Genomic DNA, 25,909 nt, shown 5'->3' with positions numbered 1-25,909 from the left:
TTTGAGATAGTTGGCCTTGAAGTGATACCGGCAGCGTCTACGGATTTGGCTAAAAATGGAAAGCTAGGCAGCTTTTTGCTGTTGCCAGACGAGCAATAACCATTCCGCTACATCTACAGAAAGCCTGCGTTTTTCTGTCTTTTTTTTTTTAACACAGGAGAGGTACAGATCACCTATATGTGCAAAAGGGGGCGTGGCTGCAGACACCCCCTAGGTTTTGAAAAGGTCATTTTCCTCGTAAATAAATCGCGCACGCGTAAATGACAGTCAGCATTGTTCAGGAAAGACTGGGGATTCCTAATCTCTGACAAACAAAAAATCGATTTTTTTTTGCGAAATTTTGCTTTACCCTGTTAAGGGCCGATGAAGCAGCATAGCGGACGACAGAGCATGTGTCAAAACGTGACAATATACTGCTACCACGTGATGACATATTGTGACATGCGAAATGGCAGTGGAGAAGCTGTTATATCAAATTATTAACGGCGCGCTGAGGTTTGCCACTATTTTTTCTAGGGTTTACAAGCCTAGGGTCTTCATTTAACGCAAAAAATGAATAGTCGTAAATATCATGTCAGTACCCAGCAGACAGGCAAACTTCTTGAGAACACATTTCCATGAGTCAAATGTTTTTTGTATGCTTCTTCCGTGTTTTGTGGCATTTTTCTGAACAAACCAAATACACGCTGTGGTAGCCCTAGTGCACCAGACGATTCTAACTCGTAGCTCATTACCGGCGGAGGGCAGCAAAGTATAGTGCAGCGAAACCAACGTAAAGCTACCCACAATTACTGCAAATTGTATTAAAATGGTGCTAAATACACTATATAAACAGTCCATTTGGTATTAGGGAGCAAACGCAAAACTACCCTCAGGTGCTGCCAACCGCATTTGGAGCAAGTGGAGTCCGTGTTTCTAGCAGCAGGCCATCGTCAATGCGCAGCCTGCGCTAAGCACGGAGGGCTCGCGTGAGCTAGGGCGCCTCGACAGCGCTGCTATCCAGGCACCCCAGCAGCGTGAGCTTGGCACTCCACCAGTGAACCTCACGACAACAGCATGGAACTAGGGCACAAGAGATACGACAAAACACACAGAGCCACCCTGTTTATCACTATCTCTAAAAGCTGATTTCACAGGCAGGGCAGATCAGAAGCAGTGTTTAACGGCTCAAAGCAGGGATGCCCAAAATTGGGGTGCAGCTTTCCGCTGTGCTTCGTTCGTGATCACAGCCCGGTAATCGGTAGGGATGCGTTACACTACTTTTCCACACGTGTATGATGGGGGCAGATCAAGTCGCTGCAAATGACGCATGGACGTCTTGCGTTTCTACGGACAGCACAACGAAAACGGCTTCCCACTCGCGAATTCACACTCTGCAGTTCGAAACTACAAGTTTAGCGCCACTGCATCGAAAATAAGTGAAGCTGTGTCGGTAGCCCTGTGACATCTGCTCTTGTTGGGAAACATTGGAGAAATGCCGTCGCCTGAAACAGGGTCAGTCAGCAGGCTGCAACGAAGTCGGCCATCGTTTTGGAGCAGGCAATACAGACAAGTTCAACGTCTTTACATCAACAGAAATGTCAACAGCCATTTCCAGCGGGGCGAGAAGAGCGCACGAACATCGACAGAAAGCACAAGCGAAACTCACCCCGTAGCATTCCGACGTCTGCGCGTAGAGATCTAGAGGGTACAAGTAAGCAGACTGAACGGTGACGCAGGCTTGATTGACTTTGAGTTTGTCACACATGGTTCAAGCAGCGCGCGGCCCGTCTGTCTCTCGTCACGGGCGGGGAGTACGGAGTGAACTGGCAGAAGAAGTCACGCTGCAGCTAGCGCGCATTTGCGGATATGAAGCGTGAGCTTTTCGGGCGACCGACTACGACTTCCGCGAACTAATCACCAGATAAATGCCGGCGGAACTCGCTACTGCGTGAACCTCACGACTACAGCAGCGCGCATCTGTTGTCACATTCGACCATATGATCGCCGAGTGCGTTCGGGAAGTGCAAACCTGGTGCAAATGTGTGTTGTGAAAAGTGCGACGGCAACCAGCCGAGCCGCACAGACGGTACGTGGCTACGGTGGCTAGATGGGTAGGTGTGCCGACCGAGCGTAGTTCCCCACTTCTCCGCATCATGAGGCAGAAGTGGCGCTGCGGACAGTATAACGGCTGAGCTGCGCGCAACGTCGGCTGCGTGTGTAGACAAGCAGCGTGTTTGATAGTATCGCTGCCTCTGCTCTAGCTTTGAAGTACCCGTTATACAATGCGGTTTTGAGCAGTGTAGCAAAGCCAAAATGGGGGAATTTGTTACTGTCGTCTACTATGAAGACACGATATGCTGAAGTCAATTTTCTAGCTTGGCGATTGGTCACATTTATTGGTATAAACGCGGCGCTCCAGCCCATTGCATTAAAATACGTAGATGCATTTTTTCCATGCATAAAACAATACTGCAGTGGTTTTATACGGTATATGGAAACGGTGTTTACGTGATGTCTAGTGAGTTCTAATGCTTCAATTCGAGAAATCCAGCTATATTGTGTTTATTGCTGCCTCAGTTACGGTATTTAAATTGTTACGAGACGAATTGTGTTGGTAAGTGCATATCGTTCACTGTTTGGTTGCAATAAAATAAAGCAATACGTCTTGGGCTAGATTCATGAATATATTTAAAATACAATAAACGCTCTCATACCTTGAGTCAGCAGACGCACCAACATAAATAGCCTAGCGCCAGCAAGGTCGCAACGTTGGTCCACCACATCATATAACATTATTCACAGCACACGCCTCCGCTTCAGGTGATTCCTCTTTTACCTGGTTCTTTCGCGCGCCATGTTCTTGCCCTTGACAAGAAAGTAAAGGAATGTAATTGAATAGAACTTCACAACATCTTTTGTGAGCTCTTTCTTGTGCCGCTCACAGCCGATCAAATTCGGAGGATTAATTCAGCTGCCGAATGGATGCAAAGTCGGCGATACTGTTCCTTCGTAACTCATTTAAACTGAAGCACAGCTTGAAGGCGTCTTTGAGCGATGCTACCAGTTTTTTGGGTGCTTCAGAAGGGAGCAATAGCCCTTACCTACTCATTCTGTTGAATTCAGTAATGCCCCTGAGCAATCGGAGCACTTGGTTCTTTGCAGCTTCATTGCTACATAGCCTGCTATATAGAATATAAGCCTAGAGTCACTTTTCTTTTCCCTGTCGCAGCGCAGCGGTGCTGAATGCCGCAGGCGCTGAGCACCTAACGTGCGGCTTGCAAATTTCCAATGTCGAGGAGCTCATCGACGTACGCTTTTCGGTGTACGGCTTGCTCATTAACGTCGCCGATACTGATCAAGCTACTGAGCAGCCCGGGGCGAACATTTCCGCTGTATTTCTCACAAATTTAGAGCCAGACTTGCAGTTCGGAGCGAAGCAGTAAGTCTCCTTGGTGGTCTTCCATAGGTCTTCTTTGGTGGAGCAATGCCGCCGCTAATCTCGCCGGTCATTTTTCCGACCTGGAACATTCCACATCGCTTAGGAACTTGCAAACAGTACGAGAGGCGCGGAGCTCTTCACCTTTGAAACTGACACGAACATACGACATACAACTATTCCAATACGAACTTTATTTTATTTATTTATTTATTTATTTTTTTGCTCGCCGCCAGCCCCCTGTAGCAGACGACGCGCGCTGCGGAACCGTTTTACTGACCGCAGCGCCAATTTTGCGTCATGACGCGGAGAAGCGGTGAACTACGCTCTAGACGCGCCGGTCGGCACACCTACCCATCTAGCCACCGTAACGTGGCGTACGCTGCCCGGTTTGACCTTGTCGTAGAGTGTACTAGAATGGGGGAGTGGGTCCAGCGGACGCCTTAGCAAGCGCCGAGGGTGAAGAAAAAAAAAACGCGGAAAATGTGGCGGCGCTGCCATCGCCTTTTTTTGAATCTCTGGCCAATAAACGTTTGCTCCGACAGTTTCGGCAGCGCTCATTGGCGGAGGCGAGCTTGCGGGCTGAGTAGCTGTCGTCTGCTCGACGCACCGTCGTTGTTGCGTCGTTTGCGTTTTTTCCGCCGGTCTTTTTCCATTTTATTTACAATAGATCGGTGTGGAATAATCTCAGTGTTACCGCCACCGAGTATCCGCCTGTCAAAGCTCCATGCAGCTGCGGTAGGGTCTCCGACGCGACAAAAGTCCGGCCGGCGAGCGGGGCCACTCATTCGGAAGAAAGTGACGGTGGCGCCACCGGATTTTCAATAAAAAATGCCTCAGCGCAGAGTCCTCGTTGGACCCACTCCCCCAATCTAGTACACTCAACTTGTGGTTGCGTTATCTGGCCATTATTCATGCGTCAACGACGCATCTGTGGTATTTAATAAATGTTGCTATTTTTAAGAGTGAATTATTTATATAAAATTGTCTTACACAAGAGTTGGGCAGAATGGCCAAGAAATTCCTTCGTTATAATTGTTATGACGTCACAAAACTTGGCTTCGATATGTACGATCAAGCGAATCAACTGGGCGCAAAAACATTTCGCATGTGGATCTGCTGATGTACCGACTTTCTCCCACAAGATTACGTCCTTAAATACAAAAGAAAGATCGAAAAGAAACCGCTTTTGCATTCAAAGTAAGTTAGTGGGTCGTTGTTCATTATTCTGCACGGCGCAGGTCGCACGGTAGTTAGGCGTCTGATTTCCTGCCGTGCCCAGACTTGCCGACGCCACAACGGTGGAGTTCGAACACCGCTGTACGATTTGAACTTGTGTGTTTGATCTGAAGTAGTTTATATGCTTTTGAAGTTTGAAGTAGTCATGTTGCATCATCGATGGTTGCAGGCAATTGCAGCTGTGTTTCCACACACTTGCAAGCATGGCTGCACCGTTGTGGAAGGTGGTCACAGCACGTGTCATCTAAATGTGCTTTTATGCGTGATCGCCGATTTCTTTTTCGTGTTTTTTGACATGTATGCCTACGCAGATTTTTGTCGCTGTTAGTTCGCGTTTGCCTTGTTTGCGATGACCAGTGATTTGATTTCTGCTTCAACTAAAGAACGTTGTGCAACTGTGCTATGCACGTAAAGCCCCAGAAAGAAGAAAAACAACTGTGCTGTGTAATCACGTCACGTGCGAGCTGAATGTGCTTGTAGATAACGAACGCCTACCTTGCGATTTCATTTGCGATAAATCAGCCATTATAGATTCGGTCCGCGCCAGTCGTTCATTCGGCATGACCATTTTGTTTCTCCAACGACGTTCGACGCAGTGCGAGTACGCGACGTGTAACCAACACGTGTAAGCTGAATGATCTTATAGATAACGAGCGCCTTCTTTTTCAATTGATACGTGATATATCGGCCATTACTGGGCCGATACTTGTCTGGCTTTATTCTTGACGTGTAATCCTTCCTGTTCACCTACTACTGCCAGAGGCGCTTGCATTGGTGTGTGTGTGGCCATGTTATGTTTTCTATCAGCACCAGAACGGGATAATAGCTACGTGTTGCATACTGTGGTCTTTGCTGTCGGTGCGCTCGCGCCATATTTATTGCTTGCGTGAAATGGAATGTTTCGATCGCGGCTACGTGGGAGAATACCTGTGTACTGGGCGTCCGTTATACAATCCACGTTCACCCACGATGATTTACTTTGTAACCCATGTACTGACATGGGCTGTGCAAAACCTCCTAATCGAGTAACTCTCACACAAAGGATCAAAGGACATTGAAAAGGCACCACTCAATGCACCTCGACCCTGCGTGTCTCTGCTCTTTTGGACACTCTAAGAGTAAGTTAGGAGTAATTCTTACTTACGCATTCAAGATTGGCAACAGCAATGAATGAAACTCCCGTTTTCTTAGTGTTTCCTTTTTCATTTTTCTGTAATAGTAGTGTGTGTAGCAGTGCTAAGTAATGCTTGCAATGTGTTCATAGCGTAATGACCCCAATGGCTATGCCGTGATAACTTTCACTTCAAGGATGTTGTTTACTGAGGGACCACTGTCATAAGTTAAGTGCATTATGTAAGCACTATTGCATCTTATGTAAAGCCATGCTGGTGTACATAGACCTGGAGCATTTCTTACCACCTGATGAAAAACAAAGTAGATTCAGTTTAAAAGGCCCCCTTACCCAGAGAGAACACTTTCTTGATTGCTAGTGTATAACCAAAGTTTCCAATGGGGCCTGGTCAACCCTTACAAGAATACATGGCAGTGAAGGCTCGACTGGAAGCACGGCTGGACTGGAAGCATTTTCATTCAACTTTTCCTTCAACTACCCTATGACTGAAAAGTGTCAAGTTTTGAAATCATGTAGACTTACCAGTGGGTTGAATGTGCAGATTGTTTTGAAGTTGTGAGATGTGATGACTATCCATTTTTGGTCCTGTCCTCGGCTTTCAGAGGTTTTATGAGGTTATTATTAACCTCATATTATATCTAGCTGTATAAAGAGCAGCAGATATCACAGTATTCATGGACAGAGAACAATAGTAATGTTTATATACTCTGTATTTCAATAACTATTTAAGCATTCTTTGTAGTGCGACTCACACATTTTTCTTTGCTACCAGACAACGTTATCGTGCAGATTTCAACGTGGTTAACAAGATATGCTTGAAAAATTAAATGGTTCACCATTAAAGGCATTATCACAAAGGTCGTTATATGCAGCCTTGCACAATTGAGCTCTGAAGTAGCTTCAATTGTCACTAAGTTGTCTTTTAACATACCATTGACTGGAGTGTACATAGGACAGACTTAAAATCTGGGGGGTATTCTGTTTCTACCTAGTGGACATGTCTGTTTCATTTGCTGCTGAAGTTCTGATTGGCTGGGCTGGGATATGCGTCAGAAGGAGCAATGCCTTCTAGATAGCAGGCCTGTGCACTCTGCTTTATGACATCATGTTACTTGGGCCGAAAATTCCATTGCCAAGCCTGGTGTGACGAAAGCGGCGACGTCAAAATCACCGTGGCTTATTCAGGAGCATTCCTATTAGATTCTATGCAAGTCGGGCAAGGTAGCATCACGTCACGGATCGACCTGCACAGGCCTTGTGCCATCTAGGAGGCGTTGGAAGGAGACCGGCACACCAGCCAATCAGCACTTCAGCCACACACAAAATGAACATGTCCACTAGGTAGACACTTGCAGAGTACCCCCCCCCCCCCTGCTTATTTTATCCCAAGCTTGTGTTGTTAAGCAAATAGACAGTTTAGCAAACCAGTTGGAAACGAAAAAAAAATTGCTGGCTGGTAACTGCCACCAAGAGTGGCGCAATGCCCGGCTACACTTGAGAGAATGGGGAGAAAAAAAAAGTAATGTGCATCCATCTTTTGGAGATGATTGGCAGTGTTAATGATAGCACTCTGTCTTTTGATGGGTGTGAATTGGTGGTGATACGTTTTATATGTCATAATGGTTATTATGAAGAGCGGCACATACCCAGTGCTAGGAAGTGCGTTGGAACGCGAGCCATTCACACGTGGGCTACAAGAATTCACATGCACCCTAGTTCCAAGTGTCCAAACTTGGCTTCAAAGAGGTTCATTGAAGCGCGTCAGATACCCAGTTACTCAAGGTGGCATCAAAGGATAATGGTTAGGTCCAAGCGTAGACAGATATTGGAAACTATGAAGTATCCGAATAATGCTAATCATGGTAAAAGAATTGTGAGACGAAAGAAGATAAGGTAAAGAATGAGCGAAAATAAAGTAGTCACATAGTGCATACTGCTGTGTACTGTATGCTACAGTTAAAGCAGTACATGTGTGCTCTGGTTCATGCATATTCACTCAGAACTGCTTACAGTACTTCTTATATATAAGAGTATTTACAGAGTAGTGAGAGTAGTGTATGTGCATTATTGTCAGTCTCACACCTAACAAGCGGTACGTACTGCCACTCTGTCAACTTGCCAGGTGTCTCTCTCCCATTGAATGCTAGAAGGGAAAAGGACCTGCACGTGGGATGCCCAGCATATCGGCCTTGTTTGTTTACATGCTACTACTCATTCTGTCTATTTATCGTAATGAAAATCAATGTCGCATGCAGCCACAAACACTAACTGCCCGTGCTGGATTGTGCTTGTTTGTGCAGAACTGAAAGAGTTCACGTTGACTGTAAAATTAAGTGTGAATAGTTTAAACAGACACACGTACAGACGAGGACTGTGTTTAAATTATTCTCGCTTAGTTTTCCAGTCAACTTGAACGAACTAGCCCAGTAACAACACAGTCTGTGAAAGAGTTCATATTGACGAAACTGTAGGGGAAATGCTTAGTGTTAGCACTGTTAGTATTAATACTAATGTTTTATTTTTTGCATTGTGTCTGTAGGCAACTAGTAGAAGCTCCCTGAACTGTTCAGCTTTTTTCAGGTTTTATTCTTTTCACCAGAAACCGTGTATCTGGACAAAGGTGTCAAGTTTCACCCTTGACAGCGTGCAGATGCCGAGACGCTTCACGGGCAAGCTTTTCCAGTTTCTGTTCACACACTTGGAGCTGGGCACATTTGGCGAGCGGCTTCGCTGGCTCGACAGGGAATCGGGAATCTTCCAGCTACTCTGGAAGCATGGCAATGGCTCAACCGTAACACCTGAGGAGGACTTCGCCCTGTTCTTGGTACTTCATGTCTTCATTGTCATACAGAGTGATGCAGCAGGTGCACATGGAACAAACCTGTCTTTTGAAGTGTTGTGCCCCCCAAAGGCACAACACTACAGAAGTATGTCATGCCTTTGGGTTGTGTTGGTTATTTTTCACTAGCAGTCTGGTGCTGCATGTGCTAGTTGAATGAAAACACCTGGCAAGTCTATGCAGTGACATCGACTTGCCAGGTGTCTCTTCCGACAACAGTAGAAGGTGTGCCACAATGGTTCGTGCTTTTTGCATGCTTTAGTATTTAGCGTGATACAGTGAGCTTCATGACCATGTTCCTTAGCAATTGTGTGAGCGCAACAGCCATGTATACAATTGATTTCTTGAATAATGTCACAGATGTGTTTGATGCAAAAGTGTAGCACTGTGCAATTGGAAGGCTGCCAAAAATATTCACGGGGAGACATAGAGCAAGGGAAGCGTACTGCGGGGACACAGTATCCTGTTGCTTGAGTTTGAAGAGGTTTGCACAGCTTGTGGAAGGGTGTTTATGCCCTATGGCAACACAATGCACTATTATGCACAATTATGATTTTACTGTCATTGATGTGCAAAGAATGAGACAGAGTAGTTTGACGAAATTTTGAGCAAATATTGTTTAGGTGGGTGCATAGACAACATACCTTTTCTACGGCATTGCGTACGTGCGGCAGTGTACTACATGCAACTTTTTCTGTCCACTTGCAAAAAGTTCAGAAATACACATTTGTTTTTTAAGGGACGAACACATTAGTGGCAAGTCTCCTGCAATGGCGTGCCATGCGACGCCTGGCCGGCTGACGACCACGCAACCGGCTCAGTGCCGACGGTGCCGCCAGGCCTAAGTCGCTTTGCTTCGTAGACATAGCGTAAGGTGCTTCAAAAACATCTGCCAAAAATCTTGAAATGCATCATTTTGAGAACGCTTTACCGTATTTATCCAAAGATAACATGCACTTTTTTTTAGAGAAAATGGTTTCGAAAACCGCCTGCACGTTACAATCGGATACAAAACCAAATTGCGTTTGCGGTGTTGGCAATGACCTACCGTCAGAACCGTCAGAGTCATGTGACGGAGCACATTTTCATGGAGGCTGCTGTTGGTTCATTTTGTGCTTGACTACAACCTTGAGCAGCATTCTCAGGCAATAAATATCAGTTCCACAAAATTTCACATTACTCGCCTTCTTCGCGTCACGCGCAGCGTGAAGTAGGTGATAGGACGTATGGGTTGCCAACAGCGCCTGTCAATTTGAGCAGAAAGAAGAAACGCAACATTGAAGCCAGGTGACGTAGCATTGTGAGCAGGGCACCACTATCGGCACTGCCCCGCTCCATCAGAACGAAGGACATTGAGGGGAATGAGAAAGGCAAATACTGCGCTCGTGTTAGATCTTTTTGAAACATTCTTTTGGTAATATATTGCTGGGAGTCGCCACACCCACTACAAAGTGTTTTGGAGGCGTCAAAAAAAATTTTTTTAAAAGAAAGGAAAGGTGGTTCAGGGCCCTTTTAATTGTGGTGGCCCTAAGCATAGGGTCTATACGGCATACTGTAAACCCTAGCTAACTCTAACTCATACAAGTAAAATTATCAGTTAAGTAGAACTTGTTTTCTAGCCGTGATATCAACCAATGTGTTTTTCACCCCTTATCTCAAAAAGCTTTTATGCCGGACTACGGATATCTCGAAATCTCAACTTCGAAAATACAAAGGCAACGGTGCAGTGTTGGCAACCTCGTTTGCACTCACTTAGTCACCCAGTAGCAGTTCGCTAGCCAAGTCAGACGCCATGCCAGGCTGCACTCTCCGCCTATCTTTCTCACTTCTTTCTGTCTATCATTGCTCACGCGCACTTGCTCGGCTGGTCACTGCTTTGTTGTGGCCCTAAACAGCAGCAGTGAGTTGGCAGCCTCCCTGATTTAGGAGGCTGCCAGTGAAGCATCAGTGTGGTCACAGCGTGTTACTCGTGTCAGCAAAGTGGCCAGCAATCTTGAGCAGGTGCTGTGTGCCCACAGCGTTTCAGCGAGATCGCAGCTTGATAAAGATGCCCTCTTCATGCTCCCATGATGGTGAGGCGTAAATGCTGCATCACTCATGGGTCTGCTACAGGCGGGGCACGGGACAGTGGATGACTTAAGAAAGTGGCTCGCACCCTCAATCTTTTGCAGGGAAAGACATTGTGGAAACTTCGAGGGTTGGCGCTCCGTCGTCTGCTTTACTTGCAGCCACCCACGTAGGATGTGCCTTGTCTAACTGGAGTCAAGCATTTCTTTTATCATCTTAGCTAACCATAGCACAACAAATTAGAAAGACAAGTACAACCCCAGTGGCCACAAAATGCCATGCCGGTTCTGCAGCCATCACATCCGTCTGCACAGTTGGTGCGGCAAGTGCATTGGTGCTGCGGCACCCGCGTTTTTTGTCCACCAGTTATGTGCAGTGAAGCTTGCGAGTCGCAACCTGCTTTTTCCAAATGTATGAAACGTACAACCACGACACACTGTTGAGAAGACAGTGGCATGCATTCAGAACATGAAGTAGGTCTTACATGAGTACTTTGTTCCATTTTGGGATTTCAGGTCTCCATGTATGTGGAGATATTTTGACAGCAATCACATTTAAAGCAATTGGGCGCGTAAACACTTGCTTGTGGAGCTCTTATCCAATGCACTGCAATGTGCCTTGTGCCAGTTAGAATGGCAAAATGTTACTTTGAACACATATCTCTGAATGTGTCTCAACACGTTTTGACAAGTTGCTGGGGACCACCGACAGATTGCATGTAAACATTGCCTGCCACTCGCTCTTTCTTCCAAGCGTGTGCTGAAAAATATGTCTTGATGTATACTGGTAACAGCTAGGAGGTTCCTGCGAGCGCATTTTTTTTTATATTTACAAGCACGAGAGCACGGTGGTTGCATTGGCAAAAGTAGTCGAACTCACGAAAAAAAAAACACAGCTGATGACCCTACACATTTCTGTGCATAGGGCCAGTGCTCATAGATGGCGTGAGATATTTCGTGCTCGTCAAAGCACGGCGGGAGCTCGAGCTGGTTCGCATCACCACGCTCACTTGCCTGGAGCTACATCACACACAGAGTCTAATGAAAGCATGCAGTTGTCTAAGCATTTCGATGGCAAGAGGGCTTGTCGCAGTACCCCGTGGCAGCCACAGTAATATCTAGCTATGCGGCACATGGCCTCCAAAACCAAAACTGACCATCAAGGTTCCCATAATGCCCTTGGCGCCACAGGTGGCACTGACTTCTAGAATGTTGTTTATTGGGCTCTTCGGCAATTTAGTTTTGGTTTCCGAAGTGAAATTGTCCGGGATAAATTAAGATGCAGAAAGTAGCAGCGTCAGTTTTTTGGGATCTCTGGAACCAGTTATGCTCGCATGACTGTCTTCAGATATTGCATTAGGATCAACTGTCTTGGCTGAGTGCCAAGCATGCTGTCTCGACACGTCGCCAGTCACGTTGTTGCCTGTAGACGCAACGTGTCTGGGGCTGATGCAAACAAAAGTGACCAAGAATATTACTGGCAACATTTTGGAAGTGCTTTATGTGGTCTGTGCACAGCCAGCAGGCTTTTATTTTCTTGATTTCGTGTATCTCGAAACTCCACTTATCTCGAAACTTTTTCCACTCTTTGCAGCTTCGAATTAACAAGGTTTTACTGTACTTCCAATAATTTGACTTTGGTTGATTTGACCCTGTCTGAAGAACCTGGCCAGCGACCATACCTTCCTTTGTTATGCCAGCCCTAAAAGTTACATGCATTCACCCGTGTTGCGTGCGCTAAGGCATATGTGCACACATACTTCCTGCGCTCTTGGCAAAAGAAAGATTAGATGGGAGCAGCTATATTGTGGCTTCAAATCCAGGGTTTCTAGTTATGTGCAAGTCTAGGCAAAACTGGTTACCCAGCCTAACACAACCTCCACTCAGTTCCTGTGGACGAATAGGGAAAATGAAAAACTGGAAATAGTTTGTTAAGAGGTTGTCTGGTGGTTACATTTCTATGGTTACTATGGACAGCAGGAGCAAGAAAAAAAAAATTTAATGAAGGAAAGCAGAGGGGACGAGGGACAGAAGAAGCTTATTTAACAGATGGCACCTGGAGGCACTGATACCTTTGAAGTACTGTCTCTTCCTGTAGATGGCTATGCCTGACCTGTATTTTATTGCACAGAGACCAAAATTGAAAAACTGTTTACATCAACACATTTCACATGATGCTCTCTTGAACATTCCTTTTAGTGCAGATGGCAGCAGGTAAATGAGGATTATTCTGGCAAATAAGACACTGGAGTATGTTGGGGCAATTCGGCCTTTCATTTATTTCGCACGAACATTCAACCAATTCGTGCTGTCCCATCATGGTTTTATTAGTGGGAGTCACCTGTATATTCGCGATAGCACATGCACACTTTGCTGCAGATAGTATCGTCATGAACAGATGCCATCTTGCCTTCTTCTCCAGAAGCTGAGATGCCATTCTGCCCTTGACATTAGCAAGGTGCATACAGGTCCTTGAAATCCTTGAAAAGCCTTGAAATTGAAAAGTGTGTTTTCAAGGCCCTTCAAAGTCTTGGAATTTTTTCCTTCCTTAAAAATCCTTGAATTTCATGAGTAATGCACTCTGATATCAACATTGCGACCTCCTTTCTGTGGTAGATCGGCGTCGATCTGACAAACTCCCCATTTCAAAAACAATACGCCGACGCGAACACATGGTTTCGTTTTGCAGAACTGCATGAGAAAAAATGAAAGGCTTCGCTGCATCAAACCGCGAACAGAGCGAGAGACCCGTGCTGCACAACACTGCTGGCTCAGCTGGCAGTGTTTACACTGCTTTTCTCACCCTATCGTTCGTTTCACTCTTCGCCCGTCGGCTTGCCTTCCCACTTTCACTCTTGCGCGCGAAGTGAAGCTAGTGAAGCTAAAGAAAGCAATAGTGCAGCAACTTTACGACTGATGCTCAGTGCCTTTGCAATAACATAACCGTATTTTCCGGTCTATAAGTCGCACCTTTGTGTAAGAGCACCCACCTCAAAACGGCAGTTTTTTCGAAAAAAAAGTATATAAGTCGCACCGGTGTATAAGACGCACCTGTTCTTTCGGTAAGCGATTTAAACAAGTTAGTGACATTTTGCTCCGGGAACGCGGGTCACGCGCAAGCGTATGGATGCCATTTATTTCCACTCCAGGTGCATTTCTGCCGTTGTGGTTGCTGCGATGTTCCATGTAAAGTCCAAGGGCGATAACATCGTCCCCGTGCGCCGTATGCTGTATGTGCGAGTGAAAGCGTGCGACGGTGAGCAAACTTGCAACCAATGGAGGAAAGGGGCAATTCAGCCCGGGTGGGAGGGGGGGCTGCCCGTACTCTCGTAGCAACTGCGTAGTTTGCGCAGCGGCGCGCGCCGTATCTTAACAACTATGTGCAGATGCGACGACTTCGGGGTCAATCGACTCACCGTCGGCCTACCGCCGCTTGCGTTGCTGCTCCATCCTTCTCGCACGGCGTTTTGGAACTTAATCACGAGAACCGGATAGCGGTGCACAGATCACGAGAACCTCGATAGCGCGCACAGAACCCGTAGCAATTAAGTCAACCGGCCCGCTTCGCGTGGCCATAATTATCATCGGATTCGATTATGACGGCAGTTAAAAAAAACGTACATAGGTCCCACCGTTCTATAAGATGCACCGACGGAAAATTAAGAAAAAGAAAACGTGTCGTATACACCGGAAAATACGGTATGCTGAATAGGGGGGGGGGGGGGTGGAAATGTTTGATGAACCAACCCAGCTAATAATGCAGAAGCCTGAGCAGCTGTTGTGAGTGTTCGTTGTGTTAACTTTTAATATTGCGGACTTGAGAAATAATCAAGACAACGCATGTTTTGCAAACTTGCAATATACATCTATCTGTTATAATGGATGTGTAGCAAGACTACACCAGATGGTTTGGAAATGTTCGGTAAACTTGCCCACTGGAGAAGTCAGAGTAGCTGTTGAGTGCATTTTTGTGAACTTTTTTTTTGGTATTGTGAACTTGCAAAGTGATCAAGGCTAGACGTTAACATCATTGGGATATACATTTATTTCTTTTTGTTTTGAATATTTTTGGTGAACTTTAGCCACCCTATACTGGAGAAATCTCAGTCGTTGTTGTAAGCGTTCATTTTGTGTTGTGATCTTGAGAAGTTATCAAGGCTAGACATTTTTATTATAATTGTGATATACATTTATTTATTGTAAGTGCAATAAAACTAGTCATTTTTGGAAATGTTAGAGTAAAGAAATCCTACTTTGGATGCTGCTTTGAGTCCTTGAAAAACCTGTGACAGGTCCTGGAATATCCTTAAATTTTTTACTTGTAAACCTGTACGAACCCTGCATTAGGCTCTGCAGGGAAGCTTGCTGTCTATTGAAGCGCTTGTAATTTGATGCTTTTGCTTTCAGGCCTGGCACAGAGTAAAGGCGAGACGAAAGCCATGTGATGGAACGGGGGCGAAGCAGAGGTTTCGTGCCGCGACATCAAAAATGCGTTTGGAACTGGTGAAAAACTGGCAAGGCATCTCTCCTGAAAAGAACTTCCAGTTCCGGCGGTTCCCAAAGGACGACTTAGGTAGTAGTTCAGCGAATCTTCACTTCCACTTATCATATTTATTCTATTCTAATGCACGCATTCTTTTTAGGAAAAGCACTAAAATATGATATGCATGTTAGAATCGAGTGCGAAACCAAAACTGCAATATTGTTACATAAGCCGAAATCCGACCGTCCACGAAGGTTCCATGGATGGTGCTATGCCAGGTGTCGAGGGGAGGAGATATCTAGGGAGATCAGAAAAACTGTTTTATATACAAATTTACATGTGGTATTTTACAAGAAGGGCTCCATGATATTGGAGCCATCTACATACTAACATCTTTGCATGTAGTAGTGTTTACATCTCCGAGCGTTCTACATGGTCGAGCGTCCCTACATCACGAAAGTCCTGCTGTTTTATCCCTTTCGTTTCCCTCTTTCACTCGACAAGGGAATACACTTTAGTTCTTTTAGCCAATCACCATCTTTGACCAGGTCGCCATATCCCGAACATGATGTGCCATCGTTTCCCGTCGGGCTCCGCCTCCAATCTTGCGTGGTCGCCCCCGAACACAGGCAGCGGTTGACACCTTGGGAACCGAACGTTGATGTGGCTCCCACGGGATTGCTAGACGCTGGCCCTTTTCAAGAGTCACCTCTCCGTAGTGGTCAGTTCACGGAAGCCACCATTTCCAGGGAGGGCGTTGGCTGTTGTCTCGAAAGGGCTCCAGGTTGGCGCGTCACAGTCGGCGCTGGGCCTCGTAGTTCGGGCGGGTGCTGGTGCTTCCCAGAAACACACCAAGGGCGACGTTGCCGTTTCAGCTACGCACGAGGCCGAGGACCCAATCAAGTCTGGGGACTAATTGCTCATCCATCAGTCCCAGGTGACTGACGGTGACACTTCCCGGTCGCGAGAAACGACAAGCATGAAGTGCACTTGATATGTTCACGCCTGTCAATGAGGCCTCCTTTGTCCAGACACAACAATATGCAATGTCCAAATACCTCCCCCCCTCCCCCAAATCACACCTTCAGCGGTCCCAGAGTTTGTTACCTTTTTTTCCATGTGACAACAAATCGCTATTTGTCTCTTTTACCGTGAAAATATGCTGAGGGAATAATAAAATGTATTGCATTTAATATTTTTTGAAATACGGAAATTGGAGTGCATGATAATATCAAGGGCATCACACTTTCCATTTTTGGCTATGAAAAATCAAGTGCCCATTACAGTAGAGTAAATGTGGTAATTAAGTTTCTCTTGCACAAAAAAAACAGCAAGCCGTTAAGTTGCTGTGCCAATACCTGCGAATTCTCCTTGTTTATGTGTAAGGTTTGTACGAATTTTCGGCACTTTCTACCACCGGCTGTGGTTGCTTAGTGGCTTTGGCATTGTGCTGCTACGCGCAAGGTCATGAGATCAAATCCTGGCTGCGGCGGCTGCAAATGGGGGCGAAATGCAAAACTGCCCATGTATACTCTGAATTGGGTGCACGATAAAGAACCCCAGGAGGTCAAAATAAATCCAGAGTCCCCCATTATGGCGTAAATCATAATCAGATAGTGGCGTTGGCATGTAAAACCCCCCGAATTTAATTAATTTAGCACTTTGTACCGCTGCATAAAAAAAACTTCCCAGAAGATACAGTAAAACCTCGATAATTCGAACTCGGTTAATTCGAAATTTCGGTTAATTCGAAGAATTTGAGCGGTCCCGTCATTCTCAATGCAAATTCTACCGGATAATTTGAATGGCCCGCGCGGCTCTATTCGGATAATTCGAAGTTTCCGGCTAGTAGCAACGTGCGGCGGTTAGGTTAGGGCGCTCCGTACAGTCGCCAACCGATTTTCCGAGCTCGTGGGGACTGAAAAATAGTCCGGAAAACTCGTTCGGCCGAAAAAAAAAAGTCATTAGTGCGGCTTTAAAAAAAATCTTTAATAATGCCCTGCCTCATACTACGCTTGGAGAGGATCGACTTGCTTGGATTTGCGCAGCAATGACGTCGTCTCCGTGTACAGTCGACACGAACGCCACCGCGTTGGCGATCTCCGCCAACGGAGTTCGCCATGGAGATCCAAGAAATGAGCTTCGCACCGCTTAGCTCTCGCGAAGGTACAGGAGGTAGCGCCGATCACTGAGACATGGGTCTCCGAGACACCTGCTCGGTGTAAACGCCACGTTCAAAATAGCAACCGAAACTTGAGAGAAAAAAACAAAAAAAAACTCACTGAAATAACACGCGTGGTGTCAGCGCGCACGAGCGAGCACGGCCGCCGCAGCCCACAGCGAGCGAAGGTTCGTGCGGTCTATCGCTGCGAGCGGCGAGAGCACAGCCCATACGAAAGGTCAGAGCCGTCTGGAGATCGCTTTCAAGATACACAGCGCGAGAAACCGCTCCGGCGCTAAGTACGCAGTTGTTAGAAGAGTAGAAGTCGCCCGAGGGAGGAAGTCGCCTCCGCCGTGCGTTCGCTCTCCATGAAAGCGCGCGTCCCCCGCGCGCTGTCACTCGCACATACGGCGGGCGCGCGGCGATGATTTTATCGCCCTTGGACTTTGTATGGATCCTCAGGGCGGCGACGCCGACGGCGAAAATCCGCTTGAAGTGTCCATATAATTGCTGTCGCAAAAAAAAAAAAAAAAAAAATCTCACAATAAATGGTTACAACGATGGCATGGCCTTCGAGACTGGAGGATTGCGCGAGCTCTCTATTGATAGCGCGCGTTCTAATCTTGGAGGCTGTACAGCGAGTCACTGGAATTCAAGCCAGTGCAAAATCCAACATGGCGGCCTCCAAGATTGGGTAGCGCGGCTGGGAAAGAGCGACTTAGTCCGCAAAATCGAACTTTGGGGTCTCAATTCGTCCGAAAAATTGGGTGCGAAAATGCATGAACTCAATGGGAACCCTGATGGTGCATTTTTGAAGTCCGGAATATTCAGCAAGTCCAAATTTTTGGAGTCAAGCACCACCACGCCCGCTTTTGCGGCAGTTATCGATTCCGTGAACATCGTCCGCAACTTTGTTGAGTGCAGTGCGGGTGATATTTGTATGCTACGTTTTTTGAGCCAGCTGGAGAGCATGGCACTAGGGGCGGCGAACCAGCGCGCCAAGTAATCCCGCATCGGTGATTACTTTGAGTAATTTTTCTCGACATGGAAAAAAGGTGATTTCTTTTTGCGGCAAGTTCTTGCTTGTTTTCTTTTTTTTATTCATTTCGGTTAATTCGAAAATCCGCTTAATTCGAAGAATTTTCGCGGTCCGGCGACCTTCGAATTATCGAGGTTTTACTGTATGTGAAACCTACAGCAATGAAAGTTGATCCTGTTTTTTTTTTCTTTTCTGAATGTCCTTGTCGCATAATCCTGGCAGTGAACCAGCACTTTGGCTTGTGCCAAAGTCAGTGAAGGCAGCAGACAGCACTTCATTGCACTGCGTAACATGTGACTGGCTGTTAAGGGGGGACGTGGGTTCTAAAAACTTTTTCTTTAGTTTTGGTTCTATCTGAACTAAACTTCACTGTTGAGATCAATTTTTCACACTGATTTCAAATCTATAATTACAGTCGACGTCCGATTTCCCGGACCCTCAAGGGACCGCGAAAACGTCCGGAAAATCGGGCAGTCCGGAAAAACGAATGCACGTGAAAACGCACATTTTTGGTAGGTATTTTTCGCTGACGGAGAGGGTCACGGCCGAAGTACAAGATTCTCATTGCTATTCAGCCAATGCATCGTTTAGGTGGCTCTGAAAAGAGCCGTTTATATTAAAAAAAATAAAAAAAATACGACGTGGCCGGCGCTACCTCATAGGTCAGCACTTGGGCGCAAAGAAGTCGCTTATTTTCTTTTGCACGGTCCGCTTGCCCGCGATCATGTCTGCCTCAATTTCAGTCAACGTCATGTTGCCGCCGTACACCGATGACAGTGTCATCAGTGCTCGCGTCAACTCCGAGCTCGTTGGCTGTGTAGGAGCTGGCTCTTCGTTCTCGGTGTCGGAGTCGTCGGAATCCTCCGTAACTTGACGAATGATTTCGTCATCGGTCAACTCCGCACATAGCTCGAGGTCTTTGTCAGCGTCGGCGAAGCCCTCAAAGGTTATCCCGGCTGGAATCGACACGCCGGCAGCGCGCAGATCGTCGAAGGCAACGTCCGCGGATGGCAGTTCGTCAGTTCGTCCACGGAGGGCAGTTCGCGGATGGCAGTTCGTTCAAAGGCGCGGACGAAGACGAAGGAGCAGTCAGTGCCATCGCTGTAAACGGCGAATCCGCTCGACGAAAAGCGCAGCACGAAACAGCTAGGAACTCGGTGGATGCTGAAGGTCGGGAAACGTGATCACTGAAGATAGCGCGCAGCAGCAAACGATCAACCGCAGACACGACCGCAGAGCTGGCAGAGCTGACAAAACACGTGAACGAACACAGTGAGGTTTGGCTTGGCTAAGCTACGGCTGGCAACGGATTGACACGTGCGGTTTCGAGGTTACGGCAGCCGCGGCGCGGTGCGGCGGTGCTGCTGGCCACACCTGCGATGCGAGTATGGTGGGTTCGAGGCATAGAGTTTCATATTACTATAACTAGAGGGCAATGTGGCGCTGCGATCGTTCAACTATCATGGGAATGATGGGAAGTACAGGCTACGGATTGGTATTCTGTTGACTGGCGAACTAGCCTACAGGTATTTTTTTGTCAGTTTTGGTTTCGCTAGTTTTGCTCCAAGCGCAGTTGCTACAATCCGTAGAACACAAACTTACTTGTGGTAGGAAAGGTTGCTGCTTCCTGGCTGTAGTCTGCTGTCGCAAAACGGGTAAGCACAAAGCCACGACATAACAGTTGCTGGCGCGCACTTCAGAACAAGCGGTACGTCAACATAAAATATAGTGAAGCATGCTCGTAAGAGGCCACAAGCGTCCAAGATAGCACTGCAGCAGATGTGTTTAAAAGTACTCGAAGACGTTCATCAATCGTGACAGCCGATGCAGCCTTTCGAAAGAGTGAGAGAGTTCGCAAGTGCGTCTGTGCAGACGCAAGTGCGTCTGCGAGAAAAGTTAACTTTCCCCGCGTTCGCAGCGAGCAGGCGTAGTAGCAGACGACACTTGTAACATTTCTCTCAAAGGCGCAACACTTTCTCATAATACAAAATTTTTATTCCCACAAATATTTGATGAGTATTTTTTATATATAAGCACATGCACGGTTATTATTGCTGTTGTGAAAGTAAATAAATAATTATTCAATGGCGCTAAATCAGTCAGAACGATGCATACCCTGGTGGTAAACCATGCTTCAATCTCAAAGTCATACAAACTTTATTCAATGTATTATGCATTATATAAAACACAACATAAATAAAATTAATTTTTGCACGAAAATGTTTTAATACAGCTTCGTTTACTGCGCCGCATGCAAACGCCACCAGTTTCAAGACAGAAGTCAATCCGAAGCCTGTACTTCCCATCATTCCCATGTAGGTTGAGGCGACGTTCAGGAGAACCCCCGTAGACACTAGCGCCACTTTTCCCTCTAGGTTTTTTATTTAGAAACTCTATGGTTCGAGGATATGAAAACAACCAAAATGGCGGCGTCGGTGGTGACTTTGGGTCGGCGGTTAACAGTAAAAAGTCCGGGAAATCGGATGGCGAAGGCTATAAGCGTCCGGAATTTCGGACTTTTTAATACATTGACTCTATGGGGAACTTGACGGTGCCACAGATGAGTCCGGGAAATCGGGCATGTCCGGAATTTCGGGCGTCCGGGAAATCGGACGTCGACTGTAGTTTTTTGATAGCTACTCTAGTTCAGAAAGTATTAAAATCTGAAAATAAATTTCATGAGTACTTCTTACGAAGCTTTTTGGCAATTTATCCTTGTCAAAGACAAAAAGTATGAGCATGACTTTAATGCCAAAGACTTGCTATAGGGGGTGGTGCTATTTTTATTTGTTTGAAAGCATTAGAAAGGTAAGAAAGGAGACCAACATTGACTGTGAATATATTTTTCTTATTTTCACTCATTGTTACTTTTGATTGTAATTTATAAAATGATGCTAGAGTGACATAAATAGCATCACCCCCTAGATTATTTCATTACGAATGCACTGATACCAAACTTGTTATTGTCACTCCACAACATCATAGAAAAAAGCCCCGTAAGACTGAGTGCGGTGTGTAAAAACATTGAACTGCGAAAAACGCATTTGAAGTTTAGACAGCTGCAACTTTTTATAGAATCCAGCTACAGCAATATTAATGACATCATTTTGTAGTTCTATTCTTCACGAGAATAACTATCCTAAATATATGACTGTACCCTGCCAGAAAACTGGAAAAGCTTGTCATAAAGCCATGTACTGCCCCTAAACCAGCATGAGAAACTACATTTACCACTTCATGTGCCCGTTCCAGTGGCCTGCAAGCTAAATGAATACAAAAATTGTATAATAAAGTAGCCTTTCCATAGACAAATAAGCTTACACAATGTTCAAGTCAAAATCACGCATTTATGGAATATTTACTGAATGACCAAAATTGATTATTGTCATTCAACAACACTTCGCTCTACAGCATGCCAGGGCTGTATATGCAGGGTTCTTTGCTGGCTTGTGCCGTTTTGAAAGCCTAACCTTGGTAGCACTACTGTCTAGATGCTCATTTTGCAACTTCCGAAGCTTTTGCAACTAGCAGCTTGAATTTCCGCTCCGCTCCGTTGCGCACTATGATGCCAGACACTCCTTCAAGATCGCCGCACTTGTCGCGCGATCAGCTGACTCGCCCACTGAATAGTAAGCCGTATCAAAACACTCTTGGGTACCGCTGGATGCACTGGTTGACGATTCGATGACATGATGGGCCACAGCTATGCCCAGTAGAATCAACGGCAATGTTTATGTGCCGCTTCGGACGAAACAGGTGGTTCCGGCCGTTCCACTCGTGCCGACCGTTCGAGCAGCGCGCTGAATAGTACGCCGTGTCAACGCGGTCTTGCGCTGAATAGTATGCCATATCAACACAGTCTTGGGTGCCGCTGGACGCGCTGGCTGACGATCCGATGACATCAGATGGGCCGTAGCTATGCCCAGTAGAATGAACGGCGACGTTAGATGCGCCGCTTCGGACGCGGTGGTTCTGGCCGTTCGGGTAGCACGCCTTCGTCCGCGATCTTCAGCCGTGCGTTCGATGGACGCTTTCGTTTCTTTCTGTAAGATTAACCGCCTACTATAAAGACTTTATAGGAGGCGTTGGATTAACGCGTTACCTTCAGGCGAGCGCAAGACGAAAAGACGGTGCGCGAGCCGCGTGAACACAAGCGTAGCAGACAACCGCTAGAAACCGGGAGCAACGGAGATACGGCGGCGCACGCAAAAAAAAAGCAAAATGGCCGCCTCGGTGGGCGCGTCAGCCAATGGGAAGCGCGAGACGGGGGGCTCGCCTCGCGCGCGCGCTTTTCGCCCAATCAGAGGCCCGGAACCACCCTTCGGAAAAGCGGCGAGAGCGGTCGTTCAGCGTTAGCGGCGCCATTTTGAGCTGGCGCAAAATGCTCACAAAGAAAACAGCTACAAAACAAGCCCAAGATGGCGGCGGTCAGTTGGCGGCTGCGCCCGCGGCGCGCGCGGTCAGTTTGAACAAATTTTGCCTGCCGCAGGTCGTTTCGCGTCTCCCGTGCCGTTTTGAAAGCCGATTTTTTCCTATTTACTGATCGAAATCAGGGTTAATAATTTGAGGGCAGCTGCTTGAAGGCCCAAACATTCCTAAAATGCGTTTTCCCAAAAATCAATTTTTTGGCGTTTTTTTACCATTCTAGAACCCGCGTGCCCCCTTAATAGCGTGTGCCATGAGAATGTTGGTACAGAACACCCTAGTGACAGTGTAAAGTGATGTACTTTATGATAAACGTGCTGCTGCACCCTCTATGGGTGCTACTATGTACCTATTGTAAAAAGTATGTAAGACCTGCTGATTTAGCTTTACTGCACCATTTAGGTTACCACCATTCGACAATAGAAGACCCATCCAACTCTTAATTTTTTCATTGCAATGTTGGACTAGGTGATGCATTCTTTTTAGAATATGCATACCTGCCAACTCCCAAATTTTGATCACATCTCCCGATTGTACGGATGCAACCTCAAATCTTGCGAAAAGTGGCCACCACAGCACAGAGTATTGGTTTTCTTATGCCCTATTGCTACTACAGTCAAACCTCGTTACAGTAAAATCTCGGTGATACGATCTCGCGGCGTCGCATGAAATATTCGTATCACCCGAATTTCGTATCATCAAAACATACACAATATCAAGAAAAATGAATTTATTTTTACCAGAAAACATTTCTAATAGTGGAACCCCATTGATACCTTCCTCGCTGCTGCGTTTTCCTGGCTGCTACGTATAGTCGAATCTCGATAATTCGAACTCGAAGGGGTCCAGAAATTTGTTCGAATTAAAATTACTTATTTTGAAATATTCGTGCGCCATAGAACAACGTACGAAAGGCGCGATTCGTGAAATATTGCGGCGCGCAAGCCCATATCAAGCGAGGCCACGAAACTGCCCGCGTCGGACCAACGCTCGCTTCGTGATAACAGCAGAAAGCGAAACTTCGGGGAGCAAGCGGCGCAGGCACGGCGAGAGAGAGATTGTGGTTGTGAATAGGAAGAGGCGACACGGCGACGGGGCGCGCACGTGGACCGCCGCAGGTGAGGGAGGAGGGCAGCAGGGAAGTGGATTTGGTTTTGGCAACTCTGTCACTTCGGTGACTCCCCTCGCCCTTCCTCTCAACACCCTCGTTGCCTCCTCACCTTCGGCTATCTCCGTGCGCTCCCGGCGCCAGCTTAGCCCGCTCCCTGAAGTTTCGTTTTCTGCTGTTAAAGTGAGCGTTGGCCGAAACTGGGCCTCCGCCGTTGCTTCCCTCTGCGCTGCAACCGCAGCTTTGGCTGAGACATCGGCACGTACATGTGTGTTCCAGCACCACGCAGAAACGGTGACCTTGCCGTGACGCCTGTGGTTATTTTTTTTTTCGCGCGGCGTTGGGGGGGTCTCGTTTAAGCTTTTGTCGGAGCAATGCCGGTCGGAGGCACCGCCACGTGATTTGGCGTGCTGCTGAGAGCATTGTCGGTGCGCGGTATGTTCGAATTAACCATCGCAAATGCTTTCGCGTTCGAATTACCGGGCGTTCCCCGTGAAACTTCGCCAATCTATAATGTTCCTGCATATTACATTGCTTTTGAATAGAATGGTCACATAAATTTAGCGGTGCAGCCAGCTTGTGCATTGCAACAAGCGACTGGCACGTTGCAGATACGACGCACCCGCATGGACCTTATCATCAAAATGATCTGCGATGTTGACAAAGTGTGCCTAATGCCAGTAGCTTGCGCTGTGCCTTCGACGTTTAGTTCGCGTTGAAGCGAAAGACAGCGCAAAGGTTAATTCGCTCGCTGCTGCTACGCTTCCGTTGCTTCACCTGTCGGGCGAAACTGCGGGGGGGTTTTTTTCTTTTTTTTTTTTCGTGGTCCCTTGAAAAATGTATCAATGGGACGGGACGTTTTCTTCTTGGCCAAATTGTCAACGATCGCTTTTTGAAAGGCAGTATAAGTACACGCACGTGATCTTGGGAATGTTTTCGCATGCCACTGAACGCCTGAGCATGTCGAGTGCGGGGAGCGTTCTGACCGTCGGGGCTGCGCCTCGGTCGTCATTGCAGCATCTGCCCTCATGTACTTTCTCACTAAGCATAGGCTAGGCTGTGATGTGGTCTGGTCTGCTCGACGTGGGGACCAATGAGAAATTGCGCAGCCACGTGACGTAGTCGGTTGCTTGGCGACTATGGATCCCGCCAAGATCCCGCTGTGCCGGCTTGTCTGTGCCGGTCGCCCCGCTGGCTCGGCCACCGCCGCTGTTGCTCACGCGTTCGTATGACCCGCAGCGGCGCGGCAACATGTTCGGAACAGCCGATTTTTTTTTTTCGTATTGTGAGCAATGTATTTTGGCCAGGGAATGTTACGAATTGTTAAATGTTACGAAATTCGTACCAGCCGGGTTCGTATCACCGGGGTTTTTTAACTGTAATATGTACCTGCTTAATGTGTAATTGCAGTTTAAACATAGTCACGAAGATTCCCCCACCCAGCCAGCATTGAACCCCATGTACTGTAGAACCCCGCTGTTACATTCCCGGGTGCTGCGTTTTCCCGGCTGTTATGTCGTTTTCAGCCGGTACTGGGACAGCTCCCATTGAACCCAATGCATTGGTAACCCCGCTGTTGCGTTGCAACTGTGGGACCGTTCCCGCATCATACATTGCGAACTGCCACCCCGCGCCGGCCCGAGCGGCCATCTTGACTTTTCATGTCGCTTGTCTTGGGGGCTTGACGATGGCATTGGCCATCCAAGGTGCCGGGGGCGACACGTATGACATATGTTCCATTTCTGCCAGCAAAAGTATGGCCTTTGAGATCCATATTTGCTATCTAAAGGTGGTGTCTATGACGCGTTGTGGCCCTAAAATTAGTTTTGGCGCATAGATGTTCCGTGTAAAGTCCGAGGGCGATAATGCCATTGCCGCGTACCGTATGCTGTGCGAGGGGAGCCGACGACCGCGTCTTAAACCTTGCGCGCGCAAGAAAAGCAGAGAGGGAGCGCGCCTTCTTCTGTTGCGCTCGAGGCACCGGCAAGGGAGCGTGGGG

General features: G+C 47.0%; 2 protein-coding genes across 15 annotated transcripts in view; one reads left to right on the top strand and one right to left on the bottom strand.

Moving 5' to 3' along the window:
- LOC119437725 (heparan-alpha-glucosaminide N-acetyltransferase-like) overlaps positions 1 to 2,058 on the bottom strand; it is a 207,045-nt gene extending 204,987 nt beyond the window's left edge. For all 3 annotated transcript variants that reach the window (XR_005189505.2, XM_037704697.2, XM_037704698.2), the window contains exon 1: positions 1,649 to 2,058. Coding sequence is in view for 2 of the 3 variants with exons in the window: in XM_037704697.2 (XP_037560625.1) it covers positions 1,649 to 1,747 (99 nt within the window). In the remaining variant the exon portion in view is untranslated. The remainder of the gene's footprint in view (positions 1 to 1,648) is intronic.
- Positions 2,059 to 4,483: 2,425 nt separating this feature from the next.
- LOC119437723 (uncharacterized) overlaps positions 4,484 to 25,909 on the top strand; it is a 108,717-nt gene continuing 87,291 nt past the window's right edge. For 5 of the 12 annotated variants that reach the window (XM_049660804.1, XM_049660815.1, XM_049660813.1 and 2 more), the window contains exons 1-3: positions 4,746 to 4,881; positions 8,389 to 8,613; positions 15,102 to 15,267. In XM_049660804.1, the coding sequence (XP_049516761.1) occupies positions 4,861 to 4,881; positions 8,389 to 8,613; positions 15,102 to 15,267 (412 nt within the window). In that variant the 5' untranslated portion in view covers positions 4,746 to 4,860. The other 7 variants (XM_049660808.1, XM_049660806.1, XM_049660807.1 and 4 more) reach the window with 7 other exon arrangements.

Source organism: Dermacentor silvarum, chromosome 1 (genome assembly GCF_013339745.2).
Source record: "Dermacentor silvarum isolate Dsil-2018 chromosome 1, BIME_Dsil_1.4, whole genome shotgun sequence".
NCBI lineage: Eukaryota > Metazoa > Arthropoda > Arachnida > Ixodida > Ixodidae > Dermacentor > Dermacentor silvarum.
The sequence above is the reverse complement of the archived record's forward strand: the minus strand, read 5'-3'. Positions and strand labels throughout refer to the sequence as shown.